General features: G+C 42.2%; 1 protein-coding gene across 2 annotated transcripts in view; it reads left to right on the top strand.

Annotated features, from left to right (window-relative positions):
• Positions 1-2,115: 2,115 nt before the first annotated feature.
• Positions 2,116-27,878, top strand: part of LOC137780259 (A-type potassium channel modulatory protein DPP6-like) — a 57,588-nt gene continuing 31,825 nt past the window's right edge. The window contains exon 1 of one of the 2 annotated variants that reach the window (XM_068568736.1): positions 2,116-2,493. In XM_068568736.1, coding sequence (XP_068424837.1) covers positions 2,308-2,493 — 186 coding nt within the window. In that variant the 5' untranslated portion in view covers positions 2,116-2,307. Of the gene's footprint in view, positions 2,494-23,109; positions 23,202-27,878 lie in introns of those variants that run through there. The other variant, XM_068568728.1, reaches the window with a different exon arrangement.

The raw sequence follows: 27,878 nt of genomic DNA, 5'->3' as shown, positions 1-27,878 counted from the left end.
AGGTGTGCTGCAACTATCATCGTCATCATCATTATAGCTGTTATTACATGCCTCTCCGCTTTTTGCCTCTAATAATGCATGTGCTTGACTGCAGGGTTGTTTGTGAGAGTGGGGAAGGCGTATAGCTTCACTCAGCTGCTGTATCTGCGAGAAGGCGATATGGGGAGTCGAGCTGAGCCAGTGGCTCCCAGCACGGTCCTGAGGGGAGCGTTAAAGCAGCCAGGCAGTTCACAATAGCTCCCCAACAAGGTGGTGGAGATTGGAAGACATCTATCTGGGAGGCCGCAACGGATGTCAAGTGACTTGGACCTATTTCCCCAGGGGTGTGCAGACCCAGGAAAGGCATTTATGAACTAGAGGAACAAATGATGACAGGGACCGAGGCGAGTGTAAGATGAGGCTGTCGGATGCTCAGCCCGCAACATAAATCTCTGCTACAATTAAAAAACATGCATCAAACAACTTCTGTTTGTTTATGAATCATACTCAATGGGAAAGGACAATTGATTCAAAAGTAAAGAGAAATGGGAGGGGATTAGACAAACACAGTAATGTCCTATACTCTTTCTGTTTTGAATGCATGACCAAACCTTTTGAAATCAATATTCTGTATTCTGGATAAATATCCTATTAAAGAAGTGGCATTCATAATACAAGTCACGTTTCACTGAGTCTCCAGCAGTTCTTTCAGAGCTGTAGATGTCAAAAAGATATTTTCATATCTGCTGTTGTATTCAGTCTGCCTTGAGTGCTCTCTGCAACATATTGCAAAATTAACTTAATTTCACTTAATGGAAGGTGCAAAACAGTGCTATTCAACAGCATGTGAGGGGCTGTTTGAGCCATGCGTTAGTGCTGCTTTGAAGTTGTACCCATGTGAAGATGACCTATTTCCCAGAAACACGGTTCGCCCCAATGGAGTGATAGTTTGAGCTGTCACAGTGAGACTGTGGGGTGTTCGCCTGTGGCGTCGGTGACAGGGATGGCACAGATTTTTACACTTTGACTCAAGAGCCTTTACCCCCTTCCACTATAAGCCAATATTCTGCATTTAGCATGAGAGCTGCATATCTTTGGACTCTCTGAGAACATTTCAGGCATGAATATGAGTGCATGAGCTGTGTGATACTTGTGCATGTGGACTGACTGAAAATATATGATAGAAAAAGAGAAAATCAGGGACGAGACACTTTCATGTTTTGAATGATTACTCTCACAGATTTGAAGGAAATCACACTCATTGCAGTTACTTGTATTGCAGGACAAGCATGTCCTGTGTTTTCCAGCTGTTTTGGTCAAATTAAAATAATGTTGGCCAGTAGATTTATTGTTCTCGAATTTAGCTTTGAGATCTGAGTTTTCTCAGAAAACGTAAGCAAGTATTTGTTGTTGTACACCTGAGGTAGAGGTGTGGTCAGCCTGCCCTAATGCAGTGCGCCACAGAGAGGCACTCGAGCTCCGTCCTGGGACCAAATAGGCCGACAATCATTTCCCCCAATCATTTGGCAGAAAACGTTATGACCCCGATCATGAAATCATAAACAACGGCGCCTCGTTAAGCAGACGTTGCACAAATGACCAAATTGGGTGAAACTCGCGCAGAGCCGGCGGCGTGTTTGTGCGTAAAACGGCACCGGGAGAAGTGCGGTGACAGTAGCGCAATACAGTAACGCTGCTCTCTCAGTGCTGGTCACTTCTCATGCAGAGCGCGTCTGCGGAGAGCACACCGCCGAGCTCCCTGCGTCCTTCACACACTCTCCGTGCGCGAGGACGGTCCGCCACGAAACCGAGCCGAAAGTGTCGAAACATTATCTCGGGCGCTTTTCATTTCGCGGACAATCGCCGGGAGTCTGGTGGGGATCGAGTATCTGATCGGAAACTCAGCGCATCCGACTGCTGCCTCGCTGTAAGGCGGCATCAGGAAACTGGAGAGACAGCGTGCTGTGAATACAGATGAGAGCAACTATTGACACCTTCAGCCCACCAGTCTGCCGTGCGCCCGGACAAAAGCTAAAAGGACATCGGTGCTGCGAAGGATTCAGCTTTATATCGGTCTATCACTTCAGACTGTGAGTCATCCACTATCCACAGATGCTTATTTACTAGCTCGGTATCTTCACCTTATCTTTTTTTTTTTTTTTTTGCTTCGACCCGGAGGTGAAAGCTGGCTGCTTGCCATCGGTTCTCCTCGAAGCGCACAGAAAACCATTAGATCTGCCAAAAAACAAAACAAAAAACTCGACTCAGACGAGACCCGTCTGCGCTCTGACATGCTGTAAGTTGCTTTATCTGAACTGGAACTATAATATGGCTTCGCTGTATCAGAGATTCAACGGGAAGATTAGCACGACCAATTCCTTCCCGCACCCACCTGAGGCCAGCCACCTCCTCGGTGGTCAGGTTGCAGACGAGGAAGCGAAGACCCCTCAGCAACTCGTCGATGGCAAACCTCACGGCCAGTACCGCAAAAAAAGCTCGAGGGAGGATGAAGATGTAAGACACTTCTACTTTATTAGCCGACATAACCCTCCCTTGTAAAACAAATTCTCCATATGTTTAGTTTAGATAAGACACACACACACACACACACACACACACACACACACACACACACACACACACACACACACACACACACACACACACACACACACACACACACACACGCATACATATTAATAAGCCGAGAGTATAGAAACTCTCTTGTTGGTTTTACTTTTGCTCAAGAAGTCCAGTCGCCAGTGTAAATAACTCTTGCTATGATTATTTTTGGTTTGTTTTGTGTTTGGTTGCCTATTTTTTTCTGTCAAGCTGTCTTCAGATTCTGTTGGATAAACATCTAAGTGGGCCTGTGAAAGTTGGCGTGGTCACTGACTGTGTCTTTTGTCATTCATCACCTTCTGCTTTCATAAGAAGGTGATAAATGGCATCTGGTTTTTTTTTTGGAGCATGACAAGAATATGAAAATCATCACCGTCTGTGTGTTTTTGTATGGAGGGAGCCTGCACTTTTACTCTTGCGCTGTCTGTGGTGCTGAAAATGGCAAAGAACATAATTGGGTCATAGATTGTGGCAAAACATGAATGTAGTCTGTGATTTCTATTTTATGTTGATGATTTTAAAGCTTTAATTCTGTTTTTTTTATGCTGGTCACCATGTTGGCAGTCAATGCACTGGAGCAGGAAATCCAAATTCAGTCGAAGGGGTCCATGGGAAAGATGTCCATGGGAACGTTGGGCCTCTTTAATGAGTTGCACAATGGTCTTTGACACCAAACACCAACTCCAGTAGACATTGACCTGCTACTGCAAAGAGTTAGCGCTAACTATCAGGCAACAAGAGAAGATCTGCATTGTGACTCGTAGAATTCAGCTTCACTTCTCTGACGTTTGGTTATACTGTCAGAGTACATATTGCCAATATAATGGTTCAAATATTCGTCTTCAAGTGACCCAAAAATAGATTAAGTTCCCTCATAAGATGGTATGTGACCTATTAACCTATTTGGCCTCTTTGAAGGTAAGACTTTGCGTTTGTCCACTGGACGAGCAGATGTGGTATTTATAGAGCTTTGTACCACTTTGAGCTGTCAATGTCCAGGTTGTCTTTCCAACAGTTTCTTTCTCTGAGAGTGCAGCCATAGCAAAAACTAGCACAGCTTCTCTCCAGCAGACAATGCTTTTTTCTTCAAATAACAACTCACAACATCTGAGGCGGATATTCACTGATTAGCCCTCCTTGAACCAAAGAGGGAGAAACGGACACGTTAACACAGCTGCTCCGGGCTTTGTTTTGACTGAAAACCATTATAATCTCTGCCTCCATTAAGGCCTGATGGAGTAATTTGTTATATGTAATGCGCGTGTCGCTTGTTTGCAAATGACACCAGTTCAAACCTACAGCGAACACAAGTGGACTTGGCTGGCCTTTTTATCTTTAAATAGCTGCCAGCATGATGTTCCTCTGAATTATTAATGTTTATCACATCAGGCGATAAGGTTGGCAACAGGCTGAACTCTGTTGTGCTCATGCTGTCAACAACAACAGGTTCGACACGGCGCTCGACATACTTTCCCCATTTCCTTCATGAGCCTCTATACGTTCATTTTATGACAATTCACTGCTGCAAAATTCAAAATCATGACTTTGCAATTAAACCGTGGGATTGGATTTTAGGAGTGTGACCAGGAGATGCTATTGTGCTGCTGGATTGCCAACAAATTTATTAGGTTTGCACCGTTAACCTTGAGGTCACCTTTAGCCCCGATGTCCCCCTGAGTCGTGCTGAAGCATGAAATTGCCTTTAGCCTCAGGAGATGAGGAGACTATTTCCTACCTCACCTCCTGCTCTGTCAAAGTTTTAACGCACTGTTGTTGTTTCCATTTATTTTGAGAGGGAGAGGGCACAAATTGACTTGGAAATGTCATTTAATTTATTTAAATATTTACCTATACCGTTTTTCAGCTTGTTTTTATAATCCTGCAGATGCAAGTTGAGCTGCTTTAAAAAAAAGTTTTAATCAAAGCTGGTAAAAAGGGTAAAATATTAGTTTACTTTGTTTACTGACGCTGTGTGTGTGTGTGTTTTGCGGGATTGATTAGATGTTGCTGTGCGTCACCTCTGCAGTAGTTCTTTCTCCTCGTCAGTACCCTTTACTGCTAATAGAAACCCACAAGTGTCCTTACTTAATGGCTGCCGTATGTAAAGGTGAAATACGCTGACATTTCACCTTCGGGCTGGAGCCCCGGGATACTTTTATGACCCGGCCTGTATTGACTTTTTCTTTCTGCGTGGACAAAAGGAGAGGACATGTAAACATTTCTCTCTGTTTGTGTCTCGCATTGATATGCGACAACTGAGTCTAGTCTGGCGATACAAATGTAACAAAGTATTTATTTAATCACGTTTTCTCTAAAACGTATACACGAAGGCTCGGCTCTTAGTTATTCAACTTCAACTTAAAAAAATGCAGAGTGCAACACAAGATGACACCTTTGCAGAAAATAATTTAACAACAATGGGGCAGCATACTTTACAGTAGAAGTAGCAGGTATGTTTATTTCCCAGAGACCAAACTTCAACTAAATTCCCTTGAAAAGAAGTAGTCTTTGAAATCAGAGATTCAAAGGAGGTAATGCTCTTTAGAGAAGTTCGTCTGACTCTCTCGATGGCAGACAACCATTTTAAAAGTGCCAGGAAATAGTTTGACTCCTTGTTTTTGAGTCAAGCGTCCTTCATCTAAAACTGAAGCTTGTATTTTTTAGAGACCTATTGTTTTTGATTTGTTGATCAAAACCTTCTCTAAGTGCTTAATAAATACTGATATTCATTACCACAGTTATGTAAATGAGATTCACATTTTACTGATTTTAAAATTAAAACACATGGCAGGTTCCAGCCTCAAGCTGAGATGTCAGAGGACTTGCTATAAAACACTACGACACTAAATCAGCTTCTGGCCTGTATCACGATTACATCAAGAAGTTAATACTGAATCACATCATATTCATTGTTATAGATAAATATATATGTTACAAGCAAACAACATTTGTAGTCTTACTTGCTTATTTTGATTTTGAGACGGAAACTGTGAGTTCATGCTTAAGCACTAGTCATTAGAGAAAAGCTTATTTCCCACTGGGTTAATCTGAGACTGGCATGCTGCGTGACAATGCATTACTGATTTCTTCTTTTTTTTTTCCTCCAAGGCTACAGATTTTTTATTAAAAATATATTAGAATTCACAATTTGATTTAGAGAAAGTAGGATATTCTGCCAGAGGATCCTGGCGGCAAAGACTTGGTTTTGAGACATGGAGGTTACGCCGGCTACATCTCTGGGGATGAACACAAAGAGTTGTGAGCTATGAGGTGTCTCTTTAGAGATTCCTGGAGTGTTCATCGTGTCATATAGTTATTATATAGTCACCATTGAATTTCAGTATTCTTAGCTGTATTGTAATGTGGATTTCTTCTCGTAAAGCTTCATCCTACCTCCATGGCTGTCATCTTTTTTAATTCATTTTAATTTTAGGATTCACTTTGGTGAAATTATCAAAGGTACATTATCAAAGGTAAATTCTCTGTCTGCATAACTGTGTTGTCCTGTTTTTGATTGTGGGACAATGGGAGTTAAAACAGAGTGAATCATTAATCACCCTGACTCTGAGATTTATATGTAAAATTTAATTCAGATCCTACTGCCCCACGGGCTGACACACACGCACGCACACACACACACACACACACCCAAGCACGCACGCACACTGCCTGTCCTCAACTGCACTTAACTGTGCCTTCTAGTTACAGATACTCCAGATCTGAGTAAAACAGTTTGGCCCAGTTCCCAAGTCTTAGTTTTCGCATTGTCCAGACGCTCAGATAAATCAACCAGACAGAGCTCAACACGAGCATCCAGACAAAAGGAAGAGGGCAGCGAGGTGTGTGAGGCCGTCCTCATTATCTCTGTGGCCGGGCTGTATGCTTCAGGTGGCGACTGTTAACCGATGGCCGCCACTGGCTTATTTGTTACCCGCTGCATTCTTCCAAATTTATATGGTGTGATGATGATGATGGTCTCCAGTAAACTAGCAGAGTCCAGTGCAAAAAAACAGATGGAAAGTCAAAGCATGTGCACTTCATGGGACACATGCTGGTGTTCTGAACGGCTCACATACGGTTCAGTATTTGGTGCTCGTGAGAGTCAACAGTTGAGAGATGACAGGGAATGAGGGGACAGAGAGAGGCTGGATTAGAACCAGTGACTTTATAATTCATGGTCAGTGCCTTGCACCTGCAGTCCAGCAGGGAACCCTTTTGCTTTATATTTTCATATTGTATAACAACTGGTTTTTACCACTTGAGGCATGACGGTCCTAAGTGAGGGGTTGAGTCCACATGTTAGCTGCTGTTTTATCTGGCTATGGCACAGGCAAAGATATAGTACACAGTTTAAAATGTAACATCATGGGACATTTCCCACTAGTCTTCTGTCTTCCCGACACACACACACACACGCTTAGTTCTTAAACCTGAATTGACTATTAGGCCACTTGGGGGCAACATTGGGGCAACATTAACCTTCATTTAAAGTTGTGTATCTGTCCACCTGACTAACTTATATCCAAAATGAACACTCTTTTTTCTCTTTTTCGCTCTCCAGCAGACTTTGGGATGGAAATAGCAGTCTCCTTAGCTGCTAAATGCTTCACTATATTCAGCAACGAGTCACTTATTTTGTGACTCGTTCTCTGCTGCTGTTTGGTGCTAAGTAGGTAACGCACGGTGGGAATTTTCGGGCCAAAAAAACAGTGATCTGAGAGATGCTGAAACGCTCTGTAGAGCTGAGGGAAACTGCAGAGTTTGCGATACAGTAAGTATCTGTGGGATCATCACTGTGATCCCCTTCACATAACATATAGACACTTGATCAATTGCCAATATAGAACTATTGATTATAGCTTTATGGTTTTGGCTGGATCATAGAGCCTATAAACTTAATAAGAAATGTGAGCTTAAATACAATACACATATAATGGGCAATTTTTAGAAACCACTTCAAAAAGTGTCTCAAACAAGGCAAAACAATGAAACCCCAAATATTAAAAGCTATTTACAGGTGAATACAAGACAAACGGAATACATTTTTATCATAAAATAAGCTAAATCAAAAACCAATTTAAGAAAGAAAAACTCGATGCAAGGTTGACCACCCAAACCTGCATGTAGGCAAACGTTCTGTCACCCAGCTCCTCCCGTCGGGACAGCGCAGCATCCTCAGCAGGATCATTTGCTCGCCGTTGCCATGGTTGCAAAGGTGGAGAGGGTAAGGCAATGTAGGGTGACTCTGACTGCTGACTGCTCGCTGGTGATTTTGGCTGCCATCTGGAGATGACGCAGCGCTCACATTGCACCCTGAGCACCCTGTGCTGGCGTCATGCATCGTGCTACGTCCACTGTAACCAAGTCATGACGTGTTTGTGCCCCCTCCCCCACTTCCCCTCTCCCCTCCCCGCCTCTAATTTTGAAAACAGTCATTCCCCTTTGGCTCTTATGTATATCAGCTTCTAATGTTTCAGGAGCTTGGTTGGAGACTCGTTCATTATCGACCTGTTTTTTTTTTGTTTTTTTTTTTGCTCCTCTGTTCTCAGAGGGCATCTCAACAGGTCGTCCATCCTTCACCCCGCCGGCACCTCATTGCTCTGTTGACAAGCCATCACTCATCCCACCATTCTGCCCTTCCCCCACCACCTCCACTATGGAGCCAGGACCTGCCAACAGTACGTCAGCAGGCGGCTGCCTCACTTGGAGGCTGTGCCTCTTGCTCTGGATGATTTACTTTGTTATTACACAAGCTGACAGTGGAGATTAGTCAGTATTTAAATACAGCGGAGCCTTATTACACCCTGATGAGAGGAGGATCCTGCAGAATGGTTGATGCTCAGCTTCAGTCTCTCGTGGTTGATTGTTCCGCTCGGAAGTTCACAAGTAACAAACATATCATCGGCTGTTATTAAGCCTCCATGCGGACGATTTGTTTTGAGTTTTAATTGCATTAACATTTTAAATTGTCTTCGCTTTTCGCTGATAGTTTAACAGTTGTGGTGATCTGTGCGGCCAGTCAGTTAGATATTCATGAGGTAACATTTGTTTTGATCTTCTGTCCCTTGATGGCAGTCACATCTTCGTCTCATGAGATTATCTCGCTCCACATTAACTTCTCTGCGCATCGTGACAATTCATTTTTAACTTTATGTGAGCGTGTCGATAAGTCGGTGTGGGCGTCTTTTGCCTCAGTTTGTTTTTGTTGTGCAACTTCTGGCTATATTTTCAATGTATTTCTATTGAGGATCAGCTCTATTCGTTGTGAGGTTGATAGACAGCAGTGCAGCTCTTCTGGAAGAGAATAAGCAATTTGCTTTCATGAGAGTGTTTATTCCGTGGACTGTGTCATTTCATTGATGTTTGAAATTCAAAGCACATGCAGAAAACTATATTATTCTCATTTTACAACTTTTCCTTGCACTGTGTCTGTTTTGCCACTAGAGACTGTTGTGTTCCAATCAATGCCCTCTACACTGCACTGTACACATCAATAGTAGGTGAGCTCAGGCTTTGGCTCCGATTCATGCAGACATCACACAGAGTATTTGCCATCGCTGTGCTCCCAGTACCAATAAAGCCTAAAATCCTACTTGTCCCAAAAAGACAAACAAACAAAAACCCAAGTTGCGATGGTTTCCTACACAGCTTCTGTAACTAAAACCAGCCAGCTGCCACGGCTAAACGTGTCTAGACAGGATCCAAGAAGAGCAACATAATGTCACCTCTCATTTGGATTGGAAAGGTCATACGTTCACCTTGCAGCATCAGCCAAAATGAGGGATTTCTGACCTGCAGACACAGACAAAGTCCTTTTCGGGCAGAGATAGACGAGAAATCAGTGGCCTTGCCTAATTACCACGTTTAATTCAAGAGGGTGGAAAAGAGCACATTATCATATCGTTTGCAGAGGGTGTTTCAGAAGCCAGCAGCCAACTTATCCTCCAGCTGCGATGTGTTCTGCTTTAGTGTCTTTGAAGAAGGTGCTGGGTCCTTCCTTTTACCGAGACTCTCATCTCCTGTTACTGCGCAGCAGCGCCTCCTGTTTACAAATGTTCCCTTTTCTAATTAAAAGAGAAAATAGTCCGCAGTAAATCATTAATAATGAAGACGGAACTTTAAAGCAAGTGAAGGAAATGTCTGTCAGCTCGAATTAGAGCAGCGGAGCGGAGCTGCCATTTCTCCCGAGTCCTCTCACAGCCTTTCTTTGGGCTGAGACCAGCCAGCGGTAATCCGTTGTGTCACACGGGCAGACTCGCTTATCGACCATGCCATGATACAGCAGCGACACACCCCTGGGAGGCGAGCGCAAGCAGACACACGCAAGAGCGCAATTGAACCGGTGCACAAACACATGCAAACACACGGCATGGCAAAGAGCTGCAAAGTCAACAGGGTCGTATACCACAGCGTGAGTCTTGTGCAGTAACTGAGCTTGAATTTCAAATCAAGTCATCCTTTTTCATCTTGCCACTCTGAGTTAGCTTAGACTGGAAATGGGGAGAAACACCCAGCCGGCATCTCTCCAAGGGGGATAAAATCCGCCCTCGAGCATCTCCAAAGCCCATATTTTATATCACACCTGATTATTCGTATGTATTTGCACAACTTGCCAGCAGCAGGTTACATCAATCACATAAAGTCTTTAACCATTGTTCGACTCTGACTCTCTGCTATGATCGTGCCTGGTCGAGCCCTGTACATTTGTGTTTTGCAACTCCGGTGATATCTTGTTTTGGTAGCGGATGTTCACATTAGTCTCAGTGCATCATTTCATTTAGTCAACATGCACTAAACCGGGACCCCCGAATGAAAAGCAGCCATGATGACGTAGTTACCTGTGTTTGAAAAGTCCAAAAGCCTGCTGTGACACAGGCCTGTTTGTATGGGTTCAAGCCACGACTAAGCGGGCCCTCTCCTGCCTCTAGGCTGGTTGAGTCTTCCATTGAATAAAACATGAGATAAGTGTTCGTCTTGCATCCTCACCAGACCTATACCTTGTTTTCCTACATCATCTCCAGTCAATAATTCTCTCCTGTCCCTCTAAGAGTCAGAGGTCATAAATGAGACCCAGAGCTCCGGGGACGTGAGGAAAAAGATTGCTTTTCCCTGAGCTGGGAGTCGAGTGTTGACTTCTGTGGTGATGTTCAGCGTGGAGCGCTCATGGAGCAGAACAGAGATGTGGAAGATAATGATTGTTTGGTGTATAGCGGAGGTGGAGAGAACGGAGAGAGCACTATTGAGTGATTCCCTACTCCGGAGCTGGCAGCCCATCAAATCGTACCCGACCAAAGACGGGAAAGCCGAACCACAATGATTGATGTTCCTCCCCTCAACACATTGTCTTTTGCATCATGGGAATACAGAGACAATGTTGCTGAACGTGTTTGAGGAAAGCATAATGGCTCATGGGTTGAGACAAACAGACACAACACGGCAGATTCACAGGGAATTCTACACGTCTGACTTCTGATAACTTGATTTCCATGATGTTGTATTGCCCGATAGACCTCGACCTGAACAGCAGTTCATTCGATTTTTGGCATAATCTGGATCTGGAAATCACATTTTAGATGTTTTTAAGTTTTGAGCAGAAATAATGTAGCGCTAGTCTTTTTCCCAGCTTCCACTGGCACAGTTTACAACAAAGAGATTGTGTCGAATTTGACGGGAAAAATTCATACATTCTTTTTGGGCCTTTGGGGGCAGCACAAGTCCTCACAACTCCTGAGCGAAACCTCTGCTCTTCAGCGCTGTGATGGGCTTCAAAGCTTTTTCCGCTGCGGCAAAACCAGATCAGTTAGCATGTAGGCTGTAAATCCAAAAAGGTGAGTTGAAAGATGCTAAAATGCTCTGCTAAGGGGAACTGCGGAGGCAGGTGTCGTTAAAATAGGAATAAGTGCTTCTTTAAGGTGTAGGAATTACTTCCGTGGGTGTAATATAATTTAGAGAAGGTTGTATTTTGAGACACTATGCAAGATTTTTCTTCTTTTTTTTTCATTCATTCAAAAGCAAAACAAGCTCAACATGGAGAGAATCCTGCTGCAGACCTATTTCACATTTTTTGCGAAGCCTCGAGGGCACAGATCATGTTTGCACTTAATGACGCCTCACAGGTATTAGCTTCACAGTCCCGGTCCCTTTGACCTCTCGAGTTTTTCATGGAATTCTAGCCGTACGACCAATGCTTTTATCAATCCAGATTGGTGTTGTGGGTCGATTGCTCCTGAGAGAAAAGCAGCGGGGAGACAGGATAAACAACCCTGGGTAAAAAGCGCCATAAAGTGGCCGAGCTCTGCGCGTGGTGTGTAATGCTGATCCGTGCTGAACAGCAAGATGCGGCTAATGGCTCAGGTAAGTGGTTCAGTGCTGATTGTTGTGAAGGGGGCCGAGGGCTTTGGCTGCATCTCTCCGCGCACTCTCCTCCTCTGGGGTTGCGTTTTAGGGATTAATGTGGACGTCAACGACTGTCAGACACCTTGCTCAGCCTGATTCTCCCTCAAAAGCTCGGACGTGACCTCCTCTGCTGTGGCGGCAGCGGGGTCAAATTCTCCTTGGCATTCTGGGGGGATGTCTCCCTGATGACGTCGTCCTTGCTTGAGGAAGCTGGGCAGTGTTCCAGTTCCAGAAAGTCCATGGCAACATCCACAGCCACACACACACACACACACGCACATCACTCACACACACTCACGTGGGCACTCACTCCAACTTAATATGTGGAAGTTAGTGCGGAGATGCTGACTATGGAATAATTCTCACTGAGAGCTGAGGTGTGTCCCGTTTATGACTGGGTCATTATTCACTTCTCTCTCTGTGCATCTGCATCACTCCTCCTTCGCCCTTTCCATATGCGGCCACGTCCGTCACAATGAAATCACGCAAGTTGTCCCGGGTGGAGAGACTGTGGAAGGTGAGTTTGTTAAATCTTTTCAGGTTCACGTGTAAGCCGCGTTTGCCTTTGTGTAATGTTTGCTGTGCGAAGCATTTTAGGGGCTTTCTACTTTCTAATTATGCTTTTAATCAATCTGTTGTTGAGCACTTGACAGGCATTTTCAAAAGTAATTACAGGCGGTGTCTATGCTTGAGTTAGTGTCAGGGTGTTAATTTATTTATATAGCTTTCAAACCGTCTGATGATATAATGAGCACCTCAGATGACAGCCCGTTTTGTAAGTTGTTAGAATTTGCTGCAAAATCACAGTTATTATATCTAAAAATGACTCAGCGGGTACATTTGAACACCGGGCTCTGTGGGGACGAGCTGACGGGAAACGAGGTGATGTTAAATGCTCTTACAAATATAAAGTATAACGGAAATACATTGAAATACATTGGTCACTTTTACCCTATTTGCATCCCTACTTGTGTGTTTTAAATGGAATCCAAAAATGTTTCATTCGACTTCTGCAGTGAGACTTTAAAACTAACCCAGACACACAGGATTCGGCATAGACACATACGTTAATGCACTTTCCCTATAGGCATTCATTGTGGTTAAGCAAAGGCTGCACTGTACTGCACAGAGTGCTTCCCCAATCCAATCGTGCATTATCAGCTTTTTATTGAGATGCATATTTAATATTTACCCCACTAGACAAAGTTGGACCTCAACAGCACAAAGGTTAAGTATGAATCGTCAAATTGGAAGAGATCATTAGTATTTTGACGTTTCTAATGACAATAGACTTTCCCCAAAAGAATTCAGTCGAATCTTAATGACAGTTTAAAAATCAAAAAACATGATGACAAGCTTTGCCTCCGCCTAAATCTAGTTTTTGAAAACTAAATTGAATTAGTTTTTACTTGCTTGAGTTAGTTCCATGCTTTCTGGTTGCCAAGGCATTTAAGAAACTGACCATGCACTTCCCAATTTGAGTCCTTTAACGTCCGTCTCTCTCTCCCTCCCCGTGTACTGTTACCTCTGTGTCTTCTCTCTAATGAAGGGCAGACAGTGTCCCACAAAAAAATACAGACCGAGTCATTAGGTTGCCGAATCTTTTCCTGCTTCTCACTCTGTTACGCATTTCCCAAACCTTAGCCACTTTAACTTTCAAATTATTTCTAAATCCCTCTCCTTCCTCTTCCTGTAAAGTTTAAAAATATTATTGATGACTCCATCTATCCGTTATCCGAACCGCTTATCCTGTTTAGGGTCGCGAGGCACTGGAGCCGATCCGAGCCGTCATTGGGCGAAAGCAGAGTTCACCCTGGACAAGTCGCCGGTCTATCGCACTCGCAAAAAATGTATCCAATCAGATGGGATTTGGGGTGTCTAATTAACCCGTTCACATAACACTAGGCAGCCAAGGAAGCTTCTTTTTTTTTCCAACCAAATCAAATTTCAAAGAATTGCTGAGATAACTAAACCCCAGTTACTGCCGTTTCACTGGGACTTGGATAAAAGTAAACTCCCTTCTGTGAACATATTAAAAAATGTGTTTTTTTTCCCGGTGCATTTGTGATTTACTCAGCAGTAGTATCTCACGAGAGACATACTGTTACATACATCTTCGTGTTGGTCGACACTTTGGGGCTCAGCAGGGCAAAATGTTTCACTTGATGCTATCAGCGTGACACGGGGAGCGGGAGGCAGCAATGAGACACTGTCTGGCTTTGATAGACTCAGGCTACAGCTTAGCAGCTGATACTGATCTAGCCGGGTATCCAGGGGTTTTGTCCTTGTGGCTTTCTTTGATGCCTGAAATATGTATTCGTTTTGACATGATGGGAGCTTGACGCAGGTGTTTTGAAAACGGCATCCAAGTCCCCTGAGAGGCTGAGCTCTGGCAGAGAGCTGGTGGTGTACAAGCTGTCACAATAGCTTTATACTTTCTGTGTCGCAAGTACGTTACTGATTATAATATCACTGATACTACTACTGATAATACTAATGTGAGAGGAGAGGTGATGTGAAGTGAAAGGTGGTTATTGTAGTGAACATACCTGCTAAATATCAACATTTTAGTGTTGTCATTGTGGCAATGGTTCCCACATTTGAATGATCAAGGGATGTTTCTGTAAAATTACAGAAGATATTTTCTCACTTCCCATTAGTCTGGCTATGAAGATTGTTTTGGTTTTATTTGTCCATGTTTTGAGATATACTTCTCTGGTTTCTATCATACATTCACCGCAAAACAATGCAAATAAAAGTCATTTTTTGGAATTTTATACTTTTATTTGATTTGAAAAATGACCTACAGCAGCTTGTATTTTTGCACCACAAACTTCTTTTACCTCCAAAGAATTGGGGCTGGTGCAGAAATCTCAGAGACAAGCGTCCTAAAGCCTGGACACATGAGACAATGTTCTTTTAAACCAAAGACATTAACATCGCTAGAAAAAGCTTTGTGTGTTTTTAGGGTGGGCAGTGTGTCTTGGATTTCTTTATCTCTGTGTGGGCAAGAAAAAGAAACAGGTTTGCGCGTGTGTGTGTGTGTGTGTGTGTGTGTGTGCGTGTGTGTGTGTGTGTGTGTGTGTGCACGCGGCTCTCATTTGTGTCTGAAGTACTGATACAGAGAATAATATAATTAAACATATACTAGATTGGATTTATTTTCTGTTATTTGGGGGGTTCCTGAGAGACGCGGAGCGGGATGATGAAAACCTTTTCAAACCCATAGTGAATGATAACAATGGCGCCCTATTCATTCAGATGCTACTAATTTGCTTTTAATCAATCCCCTCTGTGACACAACTACTCCATTCTTAATGGAAAAGTAGAACAGCACTGATGTATTAATGATATTTTCCTTGTGATCCATTTTAACTTCCTTTCGGCCCACTGAAATTACATTTTTTACACCGATGACTTTTGTTTCTTTTATGATTTGTTACTAGCTGATCTGAATATCCAGCACACGCTGCTGATACTTCCTGGTTTATTGCCCTTGTGGCTGAGCTTTAGCCCCAACAAATTTCCATAACAACTTGCCGAAATGCAGTGTTAACTCTAAACTTTGTTCTTCTTTTCATTTTACGACCCTCTTGCAAGCCATTGATGAGCACACATAAAGTTCATGAGGCTCGTAAGTCTGTTTTATGAGAACTAAATCAGCAGATGGGTTAATGTCCTGTAAATGCACGCTGACTCACCCTGCTCGTCTCTTAAAAAAATAAATGCTCATGTGCCATACTTAATGAGCAACTTTACTGTTTCCTTGTTGACATAATTTTCTCACTGTTGTGTTTTATTGTCTGAGTCATATCCACTCAGTGGGGCTGCACTCAACATCTGTTTGCTTAATTTCTATTTGACCACAGTTGCATAAAGGTGCCTTTGGGTGTTTTCTTCAAAAGACACTTTGATGGGACAAACTCATGAGAGATGCACATGAAGTGGGAGACATCCAGAGTTCAGCTGCTTTGATAAGAAACCAAATAATATTTGCATATTCATATAAACTGAGGAGTATAAATTAGTCAAAGTATTGTATGTCTTCAAACATTATTTCTAGAGAGAATCTTAAAGGTGAATTTGTGGCCACAGAGTCATACATGTGAGGAGATTTTGCAGATTATATGTTCGTGGGAAGCTATTGTAACACTAACAATAAATTAAGGCTGGTTTGGACATCCTATAAATGCACTCATGAGATCTATTGTGAGGCCAAACTGGAACCACATTGTGAGCCTCCATTACTGCAACCTTAACAACATAACTCTGTTTCCCTCAGTTATTTCTTTGTCTCCCGGAAAAGTCCCAATTTGGTCCCCGATGATGTCATTTTGGTCAGAAAACGATTTGTATGGTTTCTTTGTTTCTGTTTGAGTTTGGAGGCATTCACTGAGATGCCTCGTCGCATGTTGTGCAGCCGAGATAATCTTTTTCCTCCGGAGAGAATCTGTGAGTGCAGGTCGTCGGGAGCTACTAGGATGTTTTTCTCTTTCAGGTTCACAGGAGCGATTATTTTGGACTGTCGCATATACGACATGCAGACATTCACCTTATGGGGCACACGGCGACGCAGGAAACTGTGGAGCGTTACAATTACAGTCATGAGCCAGAGTCGGTCAGAGGAGGCAATGTGAAACTGCCATAATGCAAAGCTGGAAAACGGCATAGCATAAAATAAACCAATTCCATCCTCAGTGGTCTCATTTCTGTACAGAACAATACACTGCAGCTCAAATACTGAATGAATGAATGAATGTATAGTACTTCAATTCAGCAAGCATGATAGGAAATATGGTGTGGATTGCCTCGTTTACATCAAATATAATTTAGTGGGAAAAGTAAATTATTAAAAAAAAGGTTGGATCCAAAATTCTATGACAAAATGCTATTTGCAGCATGTGAGACTTTTTTAGTATGTCGAACACTTTTGTATGAAACTAATGTCATGCAAATTGCATACTTTTTTTTGATTGAATATATATATATCCCTAAGCAAACAATAGACTCTAGAGTAGACAATGTAATGCGGTAGTGGCGATGCTAAGTGCACAGAACTATATTTCGGACAGAGCACATGTCAGACTCAGAGATGTACAGAGATAATTCTAAGTTTGTACTTTTTTATGCCTCTCAGCCAGCGACAGAGTCATTATGGTTTGGGGTTTTACATCCGTCTGTTCCATTCTCATGAACGCCTCGAGGGAATTTCCCACCCGGACTCAAGGATGAACTGATTAGATTTTTTCAAAGGTCACTGTGACATCACGTCAGTCCTATTCTCAGGACATCTCCGGAAAGCATGGAGAGAATTTTCATCAAATTTGACAAAAATCTCGGTTGAACTATTTTAAATTTGATGGACGAAGGTCACCGTTATCTCACAGACATATGTTTGGTCATAACTCAAGAATTTCTATTCATGACAATTTCACATAATGTCTCCTAGGATTAAATGATGAAGTGGAGATGTTTCGGAAAGACAGGGATGCAAACAACAACATGACTGGTTGGCGGATTCATAAAACCATGAGGCGGTGATTCTAATTTACTTTTAGAACTTACAGAATGTACTACAAAAAAAACACCAACACAGGCTGTGTGTCAAACAATAACCAACTGGTTCTGTTATTAATACTTAACAAGCAAGTGGACCAGTGCAGCCTTCCTAGAAAAACTGTTATGGTTTGATGGGAATCAAGGAGTGAGGTACAGAGGCTAGGAAATGATAAAAAGTTAATATAATGTTGTATATTGTGTGTGTGTGTGTGTGTGTGTGTGTGTGTGTGTGTGTGTGTGTGTGTGTGTGTGTGTGTGTGTGTGTCCAAACATTAACAGACAAGACAATGGTAGATTAATTGCTTCCCCCCAAAAGTCCACTCTTGCTAAAAGACCAATAATGAGTCTGATTAAAAATGTGTGCACTTGTTAATTACCTCTCGGTAACGTCCAGACAGTGAAAAACTATCTCTGCCTGCAGTCTGAAAACTTCTCTGCCTTTCGTCAATCCGCTACACACATGGGCTTGTTTTCTCGGGGGCGGATTGATGACGTTGTAGTGTAAAGTAATGATTTCTGAAGCACGGTCCGCACGCCGGCTCTATTCTTAACCTGAGATTTATAGCCGCTGCTCAGCAGACGTGGATGCAAATAGCAGTATTTACCCCCGGTGATGCAAGCGTGTGGCTAATCCAACAGCTGAAGGAACCACGGCCGGCCAGAGGGCGAAAGGGACTTGACTGATGATTGAGTTGGCCGGGCTGACAGCAGACAGCACAGCTGATCGGAAACAGCTTGTTACTAAATCAGCAGCCATCATTGACTGATGTATTGGCGTGGTGCATGAGAACAATTTTAAATTACAGTGTTTGGCATTTCAATTGGCCACAAACAAAAAGTCCCTCCAATGCAAACCGTGCATACTTCCCCCTCCAGAAAATGTTGACTTGAGAAATAAAAGTCTCGACAATGTTTTATGTCAGCAAGCACAGTTTAATGCTGCAGCAAACAGCCATTACAGTTACTGTGTGCTGATAGCTAAAGTGCAACTAGTGTATGTGTTTACAGTGCAAACAAACAAACACATGTCGTTTTAATAAAGAAATCAGTCAACCATAACTGCAACGGTAATCTGACTTCAAGCTGCAAGTATAGTTCTCCACACAGTGGAGAACAGAGAACAGTTCAGCTGGTTACAATAACAATCACTCCATGTTCAAATAGCATCATATTTTTCGTTGTAATATCCCTATCAACATTGCAAGAATATAGGTTTGACCATTGGTGCTTTTGCAACAGATTTACATAATTACATTTCTGATAAATAATCATCAGTAATGTGGAAACAACTACTAAGTGTGTATATTATGTTTTTTTCTTGATTTGTACCTTGTGATCTGATATAAAGGGTATCATTTAAGGGACCCTAGGGCTCAACGATGCTGGTTCAGAGTCACACTGCCAGTAATGAAGCAATGGTGAGGAAATTGTGAATACTGTATTTATTAATGACCTAAAAGTAGTTCAAATTTAAAAAAATACTGGAATAACCCCGAAGTATTTTATGTGCAAAATACATGTTGGTGTGTGTGCTGTCCTACGATGTTAAATCCAAATTCCCAAACAAAATTCAGATTACATGCCCTCAGTGTCCTCAACTCTAGCTGTGCTGAGAGATGTTCCTGCAAAGTATGAACTACACTAAATACTAAAAGTGAGAAGGTTACATTTTCACATGCTGACTGCTGGCACATATTGACCATCAGAAGTCAAATCCAGAAACATGGGTTGCTAAAACATCACTACAGAAACAAAAACGACACACAGTTTAGACTAAATGTGAAAAGGTCACTCTCTGCAAATGTGCACTGCTTTAGATTGTACATGTATTGAGGATGTAATCGTCACTGTTTCCATGATGTGCTGTCTGCACATTGGCAGGAACAAACTAATGAATTAATACAGAAACATAATGGGTGATGGTGTACCGCCAGGCATTGTTGGTTTTAAGTGTCTGTGGCTGTGTGAAGCTTTTTGCTCTGCTGTTTGAGGAGCGCGGCTGATAATGAGCAGTTATCAAACAAAACTATACAGGCCTTTGTTCGGCGCCCTCATTTCTTTCTCGCCCCTTTTTCTCTTTAACTTCAGTCTGAATTGACTGAATGATGGCAGCGCTGACATTTAGATTCTCTATTCACCATCTCCTGCATAATCCATTAATCAGGAAAAGATTAGTATTTTTAAGCATGGCCCCTACCAACTTACAAGTTGATGTCTTCATAATAAACTATCATTTGTGTCTGTGTTTTACTAATAAAATAAACACAAGCCTCGGAGTGGAAACGATTAACAGAGAAATTGTCCTTCGAGAAATTTGCAAAATACTCATGTAGTCTTTCTTTTTTATTTTTTTTTTAACCAATATAAAGATGTCAGACAACTAGTGATCACTGGGGGGAGCCAGCATGCAGTTGGAGGTTTTCTCACTGTTTATTGACAGATAAATAGATGATTGTTTGTTGGTCCCCCAGACAGAAAAGGGGAAAAATATCCACTACCAATAACTTCAACAGCCCTACACATTCAAGGCTTGATACAAAGTGCTTGTTTAAGGGCTTTGGATTTATTTGCCAGAGCTGCCTATAGATGCTGTATCAGGCAGCACATACACCACTAAATGATACAACTGAATATATATGAAAATGATATCAATTAGCTGATAGAAATGTGGTTCAGAAGAGGCGCAACAAAAGCTCTGCAGGCTCGCTCTGACCCACCATGGCGGTGTTTTCTTTTTGCTCCTCCAATTATGCCCGCTTGTGTGTTGCTTCTACTTTTTGTTGTCGTTGCCAGGAATCTACAAGTAATGGGTCGTGATGATCAATCGTTGCACCCCTCACTGTGTTTACGTTTCTTCTTTTGTTTAAAAGCTCGACAGGTCTCTCTGCTCCCAACGTTTGCCTTCTTCTGGTTTAATGCAGTGTGTTTATCATCGTATGTATATTTTATCCTTGGTATTTTAATTGTTTTGTCTGTGAACTGCTACTACGACAAACAATGTTCTCCTTAGGGATGAATAAAGTATGTATGTATGTATGTATGTATGTATGTATGTATGTATGTATGTATGTATGTATGTATGTATGTATGTATGTATGTATTCATCCATCCATCCATCCATCCATCCATCTATCTATCTATCTAATGTCTGGTTGACTTTCATCTCTCATACAAACTTTGTTGAATATTTTTGTGCGGCTAATTTCCCGGTGCTCGCATTCTCTGACAGCGAGATGAGTTTAAAGTGCCAGTGAGCGACTGTAGGAAGCCCTCTTGCACGAGTGGAGACGGATAATGAGCATACAGTCACTGTCACACATTTGAGGATTAAACCGTAATCTTGAATTGTGACATTAATTGAATTTGTAAACCTTTTTTTCTTGTACATTGGGATCTCTATACAGAGCAAACCGAATTATACATGCATTTAGATCCCAACTAGATGTATTTGAATGTATTTTGGTGAAAGGGAAACAAGGCTCTCGTGTCAGTGGAGCTGTCCACCGCAGTGGTGCTGAAATCAGTCTTGGCACTGAGCTGGTCATGCAGCTCCCTGAGGCCAAGTGTGGAGCTGTGCAGTGCCAAATGGGTTGGTACACTTCATGTCCATTGTCGGAATCGTCATGCAACAGAAATGTGTTTTCCTTTACATTTATTTATATATGTTTGTCTAATTTCTTTGTATTCTATAATTTCTTATTTGTCCCTTTTACCCTGCTCAGAGGCACCAGAGAATAGGACCAACTAGAGACCATTAGTGGTAATATATATATGATTCCCAATATGATTCCCAATAACTTTCCTATAATCTTTTTTGCTCTGTGGGTGTGATTGTGCGTATCCTGGGTGTGTACTCTATATTAACACTAGTGATGGACAAATCTGACATTCTTTTCTCTTTTTAAAAGAAATTGTGAAATAATATAAATTGAGCAAGCAATGTACTTTGTTTTGGGTCAAAGTACACTTGATTCCCCAAAATGTAATCAAATTAGTGTTTTGTGCAACCTGCTGATAACATTTACTATACTTTTATGACTATATGATCTAAGCACTTCATGTCGTCAGGATTATTAGGGAACAAAATGTGCTTGCCCAGATGAATTTCCTGGAGCAATCAAAACGTTCAGACCTTGAAGTTCAGCCCTTGCTCTGTTTATTCCTGTGAAAACAACAGTTACCCCTTAAAGATGAGAGCGAGGAAGACGTCGTATTGATGCCAAACACAATCTCCTCTCCGACAATTGACGCAGGTCACGGACTTTCTCTCCGTCTTATCAGAGCTCGTTCACTTTCCCTCCAGATGACTGGTTAAAAAAGCCAGGAGCTCTGCAGAGGCTGTTCCTGACTTTTGAAGAAAAGCTCGCTTCAGAACGAGAGGGCTGCGCGCGTTTGTATGCGTGCGTGCGTGCGCGCGCGCTACACAAATAGGCAGGCAAGCTGTGCTAACAAGAATGTGGATTGTGTGTGTGTGTGTGTGTGTGTGTGTGTGTGTGTGTGTGTGTGTGTGTGTGTGTGTGTGTGTGTGTGTGTGTGTGTGTGTGTGTGTGTGTGTGTGTGTGTGTGCGCGCGCGCACAGAGATGTGACACACGGTGAGAGAGTTACAGCACAAACAATATTTTGTTGGGAACGGGAACTATTTCTGCTCTATATGTGGGAGGACGGTAGCGCCGCTTCTCAAGAGCCAGCCCAGCAGCAACCCTTTGTTTTATTGGCAGACAAAACAGTTACTGGCATACAATATAGCGGAGTATGTTTTTTATGGGTGTATAGATATTTACAAATCCCCTCTATTCCTCTCTCAACTGCAATGCACAGAACACCGTATTCGTGCTTAAAGACAAATTGACCCCGGAAGACAACTCCGCTGATACCTAAAAGTATTTTTGCTGCTCTTGCATTGATTCCTGTTTCCATTTCCTGTGTAATGGACTTGCCAGTAATGAGTGCCCACAGTGATCTGATCCAAACTGACAGCTCTCCATATTATCAGAATTGCTGCGAGCTCGGAGCGGATCGGCGGGAAATGGAGCCTGGTACACCTAAATATAGGTCCAGGTGGAGGGACACAACCTTGAGCTCTCCTTTATATTACATCGGTGACGGGGGTAGGGAGTTGTTTGATCCTCCAGTCGTTGATTGCCCCATGCACATGTGCGCCACAGTCATACACTATCATAAATAAATATTACATTCGAGACGAAACACTAAAACAAATGCTGTAGGCGGGAGTTTTGGGAGCCCATTGCGCTGTGGGTGATGACACTGCTACTCCGAAAGGCGAGCCAAACCTCCCACCTCGCAGCCGTCCACAGTTTCCTGCACATCAGCTGAACTCTGCGCTGTCTGCACGCACCCACGGGCTCTCACATTATTCTAACAAATCACTTGATACCCTTGAACACTTGGTACGCCTCTCTCTCTCTCTCTCTCTCTCTCTCTCTCTCTCTCTCTCTCTCTCTCTCTCTCTCTCTCTCTCTCTCTCTATCTCTCTGCGTCTCTCTCCGCTTCATTATTCCGCACCTGTCAACAGCGGACGCCGGCGCGCGCTCCTCTTCTTCCCTCCTTCCCCTCTTTATCTACCGTCATGACTTCTGGAAAAGACGCGAACGGGCCGGTGAAATCGGCTCAGCAGCAGGAGCAGGTAGGACCTCAGGCCAGCTGTTGTTCCCTTCTGTGCTCATATCATTCGCTTTTGGCGTTGATCTCTCCTAACAAGCGCGCGCGTGTGTAGTGGCAGCGGCGAAAACAGCTGATTGTAATAAGATAACCAAAATATTTAACATTTCTCACTGGCTTTTTTTCTCCGTTTTTTTTTATTTCTGGACTTTTCTGGCTAGGTTGCAGTTATGCACCGACTTCCAAACTTCATCATAAATATTTAATGAACTCCAATTTCAACCTCAGCCCACAGGTGCAGCATAAACTGGTGTCCTGTTTTCATGAGCAATTTGACTGGGTGAGAACATCTGTGGTCTTCTGATGCTCAAGGTTTTATTTAGCTTTTACTTTGATTGCAGGAACCAAAGGTAAAAGTTTTCACAGCTTTAAGAACAAAGAAAGACAGATGTGTGGCTGTTAATTGCTCTGCACTTGTTTAGTTTACATTGTGCTTCGCGTGAGGCCACATAGGGAACACTGTGCAGTGATGTAATGGCACAATCCACTTAATGGGTTTACATAACTGAGTTCTTGCCAATAATTCACTTTGAAAGGTGCTTCACGGAGATAAACTTGTGTTTATGTCGGAGTGAAGTGAAAACATCTTGATAATGAATCTCGTTGCATAACGGGTGTTGCTTGTTAAGTATTTGGCTCTCACGGTACGTTTACGCTTTGATTTTATAAAAAGGTGTGTTCTCTCCATTATACATAAACGTTGCATGGGCAGGATATGTTAAGTGATATTCCTCAAAGTGGCTGAACATTTCGAAAAGTTGAAATTATCCAGAGTTTCACTGTTTCTCATTTACTTCTCGAGGTTACTCTCTCGTAGACCGAACCTTTTGAATATTCGAAGTGTAAAGCGTTTTATTTTTTTGTGTCCTGTTCATACATTTATGAAAGTGTTAGTGCAGTTGACGGCAGCACAGTATCCTTATCCTTGTTTGTATCAAAAAAAAGGGATCATGGTTATTTCATACCGGTTGAGAGGGGAAATGGGGAAGTCAGACTTGGCGAAGGAAGCTCACAGAGAGTGAAATGCGCATATGCTCGTCTGCACATGTCACAATGCACATGCAGCGAACCTTCCACCTTCAATAATGAAACAGAAAGACTCATCTTTATTCACTCCGGCCTCGTCTTCTTGTCCCCTTTTTGGAGTGCACACTTTGCACAAGCAACACAATTTCCTGTTGGACTGGGAGCTCGGAAAATACATACCCCCTCCCCATCACTGACACCGTAGCTTCAACAGTGACCTCGCTCGTTGGTAATATCAGTTTCAAATGCAAATCCAAGCATGTGCGTCTGCTCTTTTAATGATGCAGAGACGGAGGCAGAGAGACGAGAATATCAGAGCACAGGAAGCGCCGTGCCAAGCCAAGAAGCACATCTGAGATTTGAAATCCAGCCACTCTGGGCGGCAACAGCCCTGCTGCTGACAGTGGAGGTTTTAATGCAGTTGGCCGACGTGTTGTGGGCGCCCGGCTCTTCATCCAGCTTGAATCTGAGGAATACACGCAAATAAATTCAATCTTATCTTGTCTTCTCCATTCAAAAATGCTGCTGCTTTTATTATGGCAGTCATTACAGGCTCAGCGAGTACATCTCCATATTGTTTATCTGTCGCGGCATCACTGTCAGTCTCTTTTGTTGAGCACCATCGCAAACAGCCCTTCACGCCGTTGCCGATCGTGACGCTATAGAGGCGGACTGAAATTGCCACCGCGTTGTTGCTCTCAGTCTGCTGTTTACGTATCCATTAATATACTCGCTTCATCTGAACTGCAGGTCATTGTCTTGTTCAAGGTAGCAGCCAAGCTGGTACTGTATCTATTTGCAGCAGCAGGGTAGACGAGCTGTCATTTAAAACACAAGCACCTCTTCACACTGAAGGGATCAAAGGTGACTCGTGTGGTAAAGAAGCCTCTTACATATTGATCAGGTGGGTGGACTCCGTTGTGATTAAATTCAATTTGAATGCTGTTGTGAATTTTTTCACCTCCCCATTGGAAACGTCCATCCGTCTAAATGCATTTGGTCTGCACATGATTATTCGGAAAGAATAATAGGTCTCTTCTCTTTTCTTTAACTCAAAATGGATTTAATTTCTAGAGCAACCAGGGAATTTTGAGGGAAACATAACATTCGGTTTAAGAAGGAAGGAGAAAAAGACACAGCAGTGAGGGTTACTTCCAGCTGATCCATTCTTAAGTTATTTAACTTTCTTCTGCAGTTCTTCTGATGATTAAAAGATATCGTGCCAGTTTTGTCCAAAATTCATATTTCATATCTCCTGCAAAAACACTTCTTTTCCTCAGTCTTGCCTTTTTTCCTGTGGATAGATCCGGCAGGCACTAACGCCGTCTTGTTTCTACTTTTCTCATCTCCCTCCCAGTGTCACACACAGTGTCAGTACGACATGTTATTAATTCTGATAAAAGACCAATGAATAACCACATGGAGCTCAGAAAACATCTACTCATAACACCATATTTGGTCTCTTTTGTCACTTACATATTTCCTATTTGTATGGATCTTTTCCTGCAGATCCTTACTTCTATTATATAGAAGCTCAAATATGTATTTATTATTCAACACAGATTGGGAAGGATGTCCTTTCCATCTGTTTTGTAGATTATTTAAAACAATTATCCTGAAAAAGAGTTGCCCATAGAAATCTACCCACTTTCAAATATGACAACACATTGAATGTGTCCAGTTATTTTTTTGGCTTACACTACTTTGCTGTGGTTTCCATTGTTGGGATGCAGAGCTGGACTGGCCTTCCACTAGACTGGGCATATCCCTGATGGCCAACACAACTGTATTCATCAGAGAGTTTGCTAAAGGATTTTTAGTAATGGACAAAACGCATAACATATACATTTATTGCAAGTTCAGGGGTCATCCTCATAAGATGCTGCTGTGGAAAACAATGGAGTACTCTAGTGGCTGCAAATCGATGATTGTGCAGTAACCTTGAAAAACCTGGAAGCCTTCACCTCACAGACCTGTATGGGCTAACAAATGAACAAATAAAGAATGATCTTTTATTTACTTAAACCATCTTTGTAGAATGTCTTGGCAAACCCTACAATCAAGGTGTCAATCAAAAAATAAGTAATATACGTTTGAATGATTATTCATTACAAAGGTTGATCAGTCAGCTATATGCATTACTAGTTATCTACAGACTGTATGGGCTAAAACAAACACAAATAATTCACTACATCTTCACTATTATGTATTCAAACTCATTACATTTAAATAATAATGAAGAGCATGTGTGCGTGTCCCCTCTCAGGCTGCAAATGTGAAATTAGGACAATATTCAAGAAAAAAATAATTATGGAATTTCATGCTTCTCAAACATGAAAGTCCCTTTGAAATTAAACTCTTCATCCGTAACCATCACCTGCTGCTAAATGTTGGAGGAAAGTTGTGCTGCACACATGTGCAACAGGCTTTGGAATTTTATTCTCATCCCACATGACGGAGCAGCGATGTCATTGAATTATTTTTGCATGGTGCTTTGTCATCACAGAACCAATTGTTTTTGCCGGCTCTCTGCTCCAGATGCTTAATCATTCGCTTCTTTTCTGAAAAAGAGAATGTATTTAATGTCAAGCTTAACCACATTAGTATTGTCATTGTGCGAACATATTCAAATGCGGATATCCTCCTCCACAAAGCAAGTGCAGCCTCACAGAGCTGCTGGCAGGGCTGCGGACTCTTGTTCTTGTTACGTTTAGCTTTGGCCCCACTGTTCAGTTTGCTGTTACTGTATGTTGTACTGTATGCTGGTGTCTGTCCTGTGTGTTTCTACGGATTGTGTAGGAGCCATAGGGACATAGGGGTGACAGTAGCTCAGTGGTTAGCATCCCTGTCTTTCAATTAGAGATCGGTGGTTCAAGCCCCAGCTCCGCTAGTCCTTGTCGTTGTGTCCTCGAACAAGACACTTAGCCCTAAATTGCTCTCATGGCTTTGTCTACGTGTGTAGAGCAAAGGTCGCTTTGGATAATAGTGTCATTGTAATGTAGGCTTTCATGCATCCACCATATTGCACAAAATGTTCCTATTTTGAGTTACACAAAAATATATTGTACACTTGAGAGATTGGTCTAAACCAAGATGAGTAATAAGTAATAAGTAGTAATAATAATAATAAGAAGAAGAAGAAGAAGAAGAAGAAGAAGAAGAATTTTATTTATATAGCACTTTAAAAAACAGATTTTACAAAGTGCTTTAACGAAGAAACGACCCAAATGGTGGCAAACATAAAAGACCATACCATAAAAGCATTTAACACAACCAAACCAAACAAATAGCCAAAAAGAACTGCACAATAGATCATAAAAACATAAAAAATAAAAACGTATTAAATAAAAACATAAAAATATAAAAGGACGACATCGCTTAAAAGCAATTTTATAAAAGTGGGTTTTAAGAAGTGAATTCAAAGAATCTATTGATCTATTCAATCTATTGAAGAAAAAAAACATCTTCACAGCCAGTGCCTCAGTGTCATCTCCAGCATTAGCTCCTCCGGTAGGTTGTTCCAAAGTCAAGGGGCCCTGATGGCAAACGCACGGTCACACACACAGGATAAGATATTTAGTAGTTGATCGATTTCTTTTAACTTTGACTCACTTAT

Source organism: Clinocottus analis, unplaced genomic scaffold, assembly GCF_023055335.1.
Source record: "Clinocottus analis isolate CAN_PGR_092001 unplaced genomic scaffold, fCliAna1.0.p SCAF_11, whole genome shotgun sequence".
Taxonomy (NCBI): domain Eukaryota; kingdom Metazoa; phylum Chordata; class Actinopteri; order Perciformes; family Cottidae; genus Clinocottus; species Clinocottus analis.
Note: the sequence above shows the minus strand (reverse complement) of the source record. Positions and strands in the feature narration are given on the sequence as shown.